At 36.5% G+C, this 8,408-nt stretch overlaps 1 protein-coding gene across 1 annotated transcript in view; it reads right to left on the reverse strand.

Moving 5' to 3' along the window:
* The window catches only part of LOC121650747 (alpha-tectorin-like), a 66,857-nt gene extending 58,787 nt beyond the window's left edge, over positions 1-8,070 (reverse strand). Inside the window, exons 1-2 of the mRNA XM_042002454.1 lie at positions 8,008-8,070; positions 7,162-7,230 (exon numbers count right to left, since the gene is read on the reverse strand). Coding sequence (XP_041858388.1) covers positions 7,162-7,207 — 46 coding nt within the window. The 5' untranslated portion in view covers positions 7,208-7,230; positions 8,008-8,070. The remainder of the gene's footprint in view (positions 1-7,161; positions 7,231-8,007) is intronic.
* Positions 8,071-8,408: the final 338 nt, after the last annotated feature.

Consider the following 8,408-nt stretch of genomic DNA (forward strand, 5'->3'; position numbering starts at 1 on the left):
GATGTCACCATGCACATAGTTAAAATAAATCCAACATGGTCAAATTTTCTCTAGAACAGGTTTACATTTAGTCCTTTTATCAAACAGGAAACAGTCTGATGCAATTTTTCTGGTTTACAAGATGTCATGTCATAGCTGCTCTGTGTCCACAGCAGTGAGCACACACACAGACTCGAGTGCACACACATAGGTTTCCGTCAGAGGACAGAGTGCACGCTTCAGAAAACACATCAAGCAACTGAAAATCAGGCAGGTGTAGATGGAAGCATCTTGTTACAGTGAGGAGCAGATGGAGGCATTTTCCTGCTTTCTCTCCTATTATCAACCACCCCGACATTGCTGACAGCTGAGGTTATTCGTTGTTCTGTTGAGCCTGATAACGACTTTCATTATCAATAAGTTATGCCCACAGAGACTGAGGGCAGGGGCGTTGCTAGACATAGGGCTCTACAGGGGCCCAGCCCCCCCCCCCCCCCCCCATTACTCATATTATATTAATGAGCATAACAGAATTAACAGTATTACGTTCCATCTGCTTCCCATCTGCTAACCTGACTGTTACTGTTGCTTCCAAATCACTGCTACTGAAACAATAAATAATAATATTAATAACGTTAATAATAATAATAATAAAAATAGTATGGTTGAAATAGACTTTCTGAAAAAATCCTCTTTTTTGTGTGTTGTTAAACAAAAGTGAAAGATACAAATAGAGAATTTATAATCTAATCAAATGTATAAATTCATATGGATTTAAGTTAGAAAATACTTCCAAGTGAATATCAGATTATTGTGATAAATACAGTCAGCTGACATTATTTTGTGCATGAACATATATGTTTAAATAATTATGTAGAAATTTATTCTCCAGTGATTATCACTGAGTCATGTTTTGTATTGAATCTGCTGTCTGGCTGGGAGCTGTCTGACTGGGAACTGTCTGACTGGGAACTGGCTGAATGGGAAAGGGATAAAATATCACAGTCAGATTTACTAGGCACCACAGATCTAGAAAAATGATTATTATTGTGAAATTTCCTGTGTCTCGTCTCAGTGTCCCTTCCTTTGTGTAGTTGAGTTGGTTACTGTTTTATTTTAAAGTTTCTGTTGGTACTTTGAAGATCTATTAGTAAACCTTTTTTTAAAATAATTTTGTTTCTCCTGAGTGCTATTTTATGATTAAACCTGCAGAAAATGAGTGAAAATTAGTTTTCTGTCTTGCTGCCGTGTATGCGTCAAAATTTTGGTTGGTTCCACCAAATCTCACTCCAAGGATTGTTGAAAAGTTGGCAGCTCTGTTTCGGTCGTTGCAGCAACTAAACAAGCTGAATGTACGTCATTGAAGGATTTGCTGAGTCATATTATGGGTTTAAATGGATCCAGGATTTTCTGTAGGCTTTAGCCCTGGGTCTTTTGAGTCTTTTGAATCATGATTGCTCATGCTCTACAGCAGGGGTTCTTTTTCAGTACTTTACCCTTTTTGGAATATTTTTTTTCCAGTCTTGTACCCTGGACCGGATCAGGACAAACCCCTTGTTAAGAAAAAAATGGCATAGGAAATACTTCAATAGTAATGCTTTCTAGGAAACATTATTTTGTTCTTTCATGTCGATTTTATCTTTATTCATTTTTTACTCATTTTTAATTACTCAAAGTTTTCATTACCTGATGTTGTATTTATCTCATGTACCTACTGTGTACTCCATAGTACTCAAGAAGATAGAACATAAAAAGCCTTTATTAACTCATGGCTAACCTATTAAAAAACACATCCACGCCAACGCGTTTCAGCCTAAGGGGCCTTCATCAGAGCGAGTGGCAAAATGTTTGTCTGGCAGCTTAATTCTTGAATATATAGAGCAGGGCTACTCAATTCGGTCCTACGAGGGCCACAATTCAGCAGGTTTTCCATGTATCCCTGCACCAACACACCTGAGTCAAATTAGGTGGCTCTAACAGCCAATCAGGCTCTACACAATGACTCATTAATTTGACTCAGGTGTGTTGGTGCAGGGATACATGGAAAACCTGCTGGATTGCGGCCCTCGTAGGACCGAATTGAGTAGCCCTGATATAGACAATCACCAGCACTGAGAGTCATTGACTCTCACTGGCAGGCCACAGGTACCATGTGACCATTTACCTGCCCACACAGAGCAGCTGCTGGTGATTGTCTATATATTCAAAATTAAGCTGCCAGACAAACATTTTGCCACTCGCCCTGATGAAGGCCCCTTAGGCTGAAATGCGTTGGCATGGATGTGTTTTTTAATAGGTTAGCCATGAGTTAATAAAGGCTTTTTATCTTCTATCTTCTTGAGTGCCTCAGTAATCTTTTCATTAATTCTACTTGATCGCATAACTGAAGAGCACCAGAGGAATACCACCATTTTTTACACCCAAGCAGCACTCCAGGCACTTTTCTTTTTTCCTTTACTCCATACTACTCTTCCCATTTCTGAAAGAAGGCTCTCGATAGCCCGGAAAGGTTAATGCTTTAATTGTGCTGGAAGAACACAATATATATATATATATATATATATATATATATATATATATATATATATATATACATATATATTCATTCATTCCTTCATTCATTCTCTGTACTGCTTGTTCCATTACGGGTCGCGGGTAAGCTGGAGCCTATCCCAGCATTACCAGGTGAGAGGCAGGTACACCCTGGACAGGTGTATATATATATATATATATATATATATATATATATTAGTGCTGGGCAACGATTAAAATTTTTAATCGCGATTAATCGCATGACATGCTGCGATTAATCGCATTGTTACGCTCAAAATGTCTCTTTATTTTAAAAGAAGGCCTACAGCTATATAAAGAAAATGCAGTAAATTTTGGTTCACTAACATCAGGGGTTTTCAACCTGCGACTCTGGACCTTCCACATGTCTCTAAATACGTGGCTAAAATATTTTTTTAAATCTATCTTTCTTGTCATTAGGTTGGAAACTTGGGACTTTTTTTTTTCTTTTACAGCATTTTCAACAAATATCTACATCCCTTAGAAGAGAGTCTGTCTATTTGTCTATTTTTTCTATTTGTTTTATTTTAAAACCTTAAAATAAAAAAAATTAAAAATGTGGTTCTTCAAAAATTACAAATATGCTATGGTGGCTCTTTATTAAAAATATATATTAAGCTAACTTTTTGAAAAGTCTGGTAACATCTGCGTCTCTAAAGGAGTTCATTTAGCTGGCTGAGGGAAAAATGTCTCTTTGGATTGGAAAGGCTGCAGACCCCTGCACTAAACACATAAACAGGTTTAGCAGCAATTTTCTCTTTAAACAGCAACAGTTAAAATATTTCTTCATATATATTTATAAAACCGAATATTTATGAGAAAGAATGATGAAATGTTCAGGATTTACTAACTAAAAGGTAAAAAAATCAGCAGGATGAATTTAAAGCTGTGAAGCTGCTTCCTTCTAAACACAGAAGGAACAATATGTGATGAATATCAGCATCAGGTGAACAGACAGAAAGCAGGATGAGAATCTCACAGCTTCTAGATGGTGAGGAGAGAGAAATATTCACAATATGCACAATAACTTCCATCCATGCACCTTCACTGCTTCATTATCCACATTTCTGGCCTATAAATTGTCTAAACTTTCATTCTTAGCTTGACTGTTTAGCTTCACCTCTGCACCTGCAGCCTCCACTACCGGGAGTTAAGGGTTAACATCTGGTTTCCGGGTGTAGCGTCAGGTCTGTATATATAATTATAAACATGTGTGGTATCCACAGAAAGTCCAGAATCTCAGCTACCAGCTCAGCAAAACCATTTCTATCACCAACAAACACAGTTAAGACAACAAACAATTTAAAGAGCAGCTGGACAAAGTCCGAAAATTATGTAAACACAAATTACGTCTCCCCATGTCCACCCCACGGCATGAACACGGACAAACGGCTCCTCTACTGAAAGCTCACATCTCACAGATTCCACAGCTGGAAGTTTCATCTCACTACGACCAAGATTCACCGAACCAGAGGCAGAAGAAGACCCGATTTATGCTGCACGTTTGTAAAAGTGAGAAAGCATGTCTTACCTTTGCTGTCTTGCATAAATTAAAACCGTATTCATAAAAAAAAAATACTAATAAAAAAAAGTTTCCCATCCAAAAATCACGATGTTCTGCCATCTGCATGGGTTTAGACAAAGAGAAATCGGTTCTTCTTTTCTTTCTTAAGTTCCAGACAGAAAACGTCTCTTCATTTTAAACCAGCTCTCTCCTGATTACATCAGACGCACCGCTGCAGCAGGGAAGAGAGACATGGACGCCATGTTTCTGTCATCAAAGCCAGCGGCCAAAAAAAAAAAAAAAAAAAATTAACGCCGTTAATTAAGCGTTGCGTTAACGCGCGATTAACGCCTTAACGTGCCCAGCACTAATATATCAAGCTCCCCGGGCTAAGCCCAGGATGTCCTCAAAGGCTTGAGACGCCCCTGGTTTTATTAACATCAACACATTATCTGAGATCTGAATTTTAAGAATATTTAGAGCGACTCCACCGAATGAAATGCTTCATCAGGACATTTTAAAAGTTTTACTTGTTTTCTCCTATCCCGGGTGTTTTATCATTCTTATTCTTATTCTTATTCTTATTATTTATTCTTTTGTTCTGGTATTTCAGAAATGCATATGTCAGATCAGATTATAACGGTAATCTGATTACTCCCAGATAAATGAGTTTGATTGTTAAGTAAACGCTCTCAGTGTTTTATAAGAATATTTTTCTGAGAACAACTTTAATATTTAGGAAAAATAAGTGGTGTTACACAATTAGCCATAAATTAATAAATATTGAATTGGATTTGATCAAAACTGAATTGAAATAGTTCAGTTGAATCAGTTCAGGAAACTGGTGATGATACCCAGAATTTATCGAGTCTATATAATACATTAGTTTACCTTTTTAAGTTGAATTACTGAGATAAGTTTTGAGTGACATTCTAATTTTTGAGTTTCACCTGTATATGCAAGGTTGTTTTTATTTGCTGATCACACCAACATTTTTTATTCTGGCAGATTCTAACACAAGTAATTAATAGTAAACTGAATAAATTAAAAGTGTGGTTGGACAGAAATAAATTATCATTAAATCTGGGCAAAACATGAATAATACTTTCTGGTAATCACAGAACTAATCTGCATTTACAGATACAGCTGGATGGAAAGAGGAAGTAATTTTTAGTGGTGCTGATAGATGAAAAAATTTGTTGGAAATTACAAAACAAACAAACCAAAATAAGAGATACACTACAGTATTAAATAAAGCCAAACAGGCACTGAATCATAAATCCCTCTGCATACTATTCTGTTCATTAACTCTTCCTTATCTCAATTACTATGCAGACATCTGGGGTAATAACAGCATCCGAACAATACATCCACTACTCAGTACGGATCATTCACCGGGCAGGAGACAGAGATTATTCTTTCAATCAAGATTCATAAATTTCAGAGATATTGTGGAATTTCACACCGCACGAATCTTATTTAAAGCAGACAACAATCTCAGACCAGAAAACATTAAAAACTGATTCACTGGAAGGGAGGAGGGTTATATCGTAAGGGGTGAATGTGATGTCAGAACATTTCAGACGCAAACAACAAATAGAAAAACTTTTTTATTTCAGTTTGTGGGTTAAATCGTGGAACAGTTTGGAGGGAACCCTCAGGGAATGTCCACATATAAACCAGCTTTTAAAAAGTATAAAAAATATATTTTTACAAGGTACAGAAGGTGTTTGATTATCACTGGGTGTTCACTGTTTATTTATTTATTGTTATTAATGTATTTTTGCTGTTATCTTCAGTTGTGTGTGTGTGTGTGTGTATGTTATAATGATATAAAAAGTAATAATGGTATAATTATTATTATCATCATTAGGAATTAGAATAAAAAAAAATAAACTTTATTAGTCCCTCAGTGGGGAAATTGCTTTGTTGCAACAGTACAGGTGCAGTTAGCAGAAGCACACAGGTGATATAAAAAATAACACACACTCACAAATATTATCCATGTGTTCATTGTAAAGTGTGACAGCAGCAGGGAGGAAAGGCCTGCAGTGTCTCTCCATGGAGGATGGATCAGTCTGTCCCTGAAGCAGACAGGGCGTCCTGCGGGGGGGACTCATGGTCCAGCATGGACGTCAGTTTTACCAGGACCCTTTGGTCACCTACCTCTCCCACTGAGTCTAGAGAACAGCCCAGGACAGAGCTGGACTTCCTGATGACTTTGTCCAGCATCTCAATCAGGAGTCCAGCTCTGTCCTGGGATCTTCCTCTTTTTTTTCTTCTTACATTGATAATAAGCTAAGTATTTAAATGTGATTTATTAATCAACCACATGTTTTTACTTCCTCCCACTTCTTTTCGGTTATGTAAATAGAATATGTAGTTTCCGTTATGGTTGCTATTTTATTATTTATGTAGGTATTTATTCTTATTATTTATGTCTGTCCATTAATATATGATTATTTATTTACTTATTAAATGTTCGAAATCTGGAAAAATGTCCTTTTGATAGATGAGATCAGCATGAATATATTTGGCTATAATGCACAAGACCATGTTAAGGGAAACCTAAAGACAACACGTCAACACAAACACCTTATTTGTTTAGCTTGTTCTGCAACCACAGGACCTGGACACCAAGCAGTCAGTGTGTCAAGTATGATCTCTTCTATATAGCAAAGTACACCAGTCATGCATGATGTCTTCTTTCTCTTAGTCATGAACTGCATCCCAAACAGGAGCAGATCTACAACAGAACTGAAAAGGAAATAATCAAGGTGTTGATGTGGACCAGTCCAAGTCCAGATCTCAACCTGACTGAGATACTGTGTTGGGACCATCAGAGTGCTGCAGAAACCAATGCTGCAAGCAACAATAGAAAGCAGAGAAGCAAAATTCCTGTATTGTATTTAACTGATTTTAAGACTTAGGAAGGACCAAATGTCCTGAGACATAAAACATTAGAAATGAAGCAGGGTGTACTTACTTTTCTGTGTTATTATACATTTTAGCTTCAGTGTTTGTTGTTAAAGTTGTTAATGGTAAAAATGAGGATGAAGAGCAATTAAACTCATTGCTGGTTTATTTGAGATGGAAAGCTTTCTTACCAGGCAGCATGCTGATTACGGCCAAGTTTAGCAGGAAGCGGAACATGTTTGTTGTTTGTTGACACGGACCTGAAACATTTTTATTTAACATGATTTAACATCATCTAATTTACCATGGAGGGTGGCTTTCAGCCCCCTGGATCAAAGTCTGGATCAGGATAAAATAAAATAGAAAAATTGTTAAAAGGAAACATACAAGTGTCATGTAAAATATATAAATACAGCAGAATTCTATTTTTTCCTAATATTTTATTTATTTACTTTTCATTGTGTTTGACAATGACAGAGTATATAAAAAAAACAAAAACAACAACAAAAAACAAAAACGCTTCTAAATATTTAGCCAAAATTTAGCCGAAGGGCTAATTTTCAACCTCTGTCCCTGGCCAGAAATTACTTTTAACAATTTAGACAAAGTACAGTTGGACTAACTCCACCAGAAAAATGTCTTATTTCCAAGTTGTCACATATTTTCAGTTTTAAAAATAACTGAGATGGAAAATTATGCTTGGACAAAATGTTGTTTAAACAGAGCACTTTATTGCACCTAAAATTTGAAGCTGAAGAAAAAAGAAGTACATTTTAATAACAATATTCAGTTTATATGAAAAGTCAGTATCAGAACAGGTCAGCCTGCCACATCCATCTTCGACCTGAGTTTAGACAGAGCCTCATTACCTTCATTAATCTAACAGGGTCCATCACCAGACAGTATAAGACCATGTTTGGAGTGTTTCATTTTCTCTCTGAAATGACTCGTATTTTTGCCACATACAGCTGTCATCACAGCTATCGGATGGAAAAGAGGAAAAGTAATTCAAAGTAAAAGAAAAGTTGGTTTCTTACCCTGAATGGAATATGAAGGAAAGTAGAAAAGTCCAGCAGCTCTTTGAATGAGGATAAGTTTCAGAGGACGCTCAACTCAAGGTCGTTTTTCTGTCTTATCTGACAGAGTTGACGACACAGCAAACTGAATATATACACTAACTCCTGCTTACGTTCCCCAGACTGAAAACATTCTCATGCACTGTAGCAGCCTTTTCTTTCAACCTGGTTCATGTCCATTCACCAAAAATTATAGTTTAGCTTCACACCAACAATATCCATGATGCACTTTAATGCTTAGTTAAAAATACAATTAACTACCCAAAACAAAGAAAAACTGTCCAAGCTCAGATGTTAGGTTCCAGTCAAGATAAATTTGTCCTGAAAGAGGGCAAAGAAAAGTTCAGCTGTTGCATTTATGA

The sequence above is a fragment of the Melanotaenia boesemani genome, chromosome 12, assembly GCF_017639745.1.
Source record: "Melanotaenia boesemani isolate fMelBoe1 chromosome 12, fMelBoe1.pri, whole genome shotgun sequence".
In the NCBI taxonomy this organism is placed as follows: domain Eukaryota; kingdom Metazoa; phylum Chordata; class Actinopteri; order Atheriniformes; family Melanotaeniidae; genus Melanotaenia; species Melanotaenia boesemani.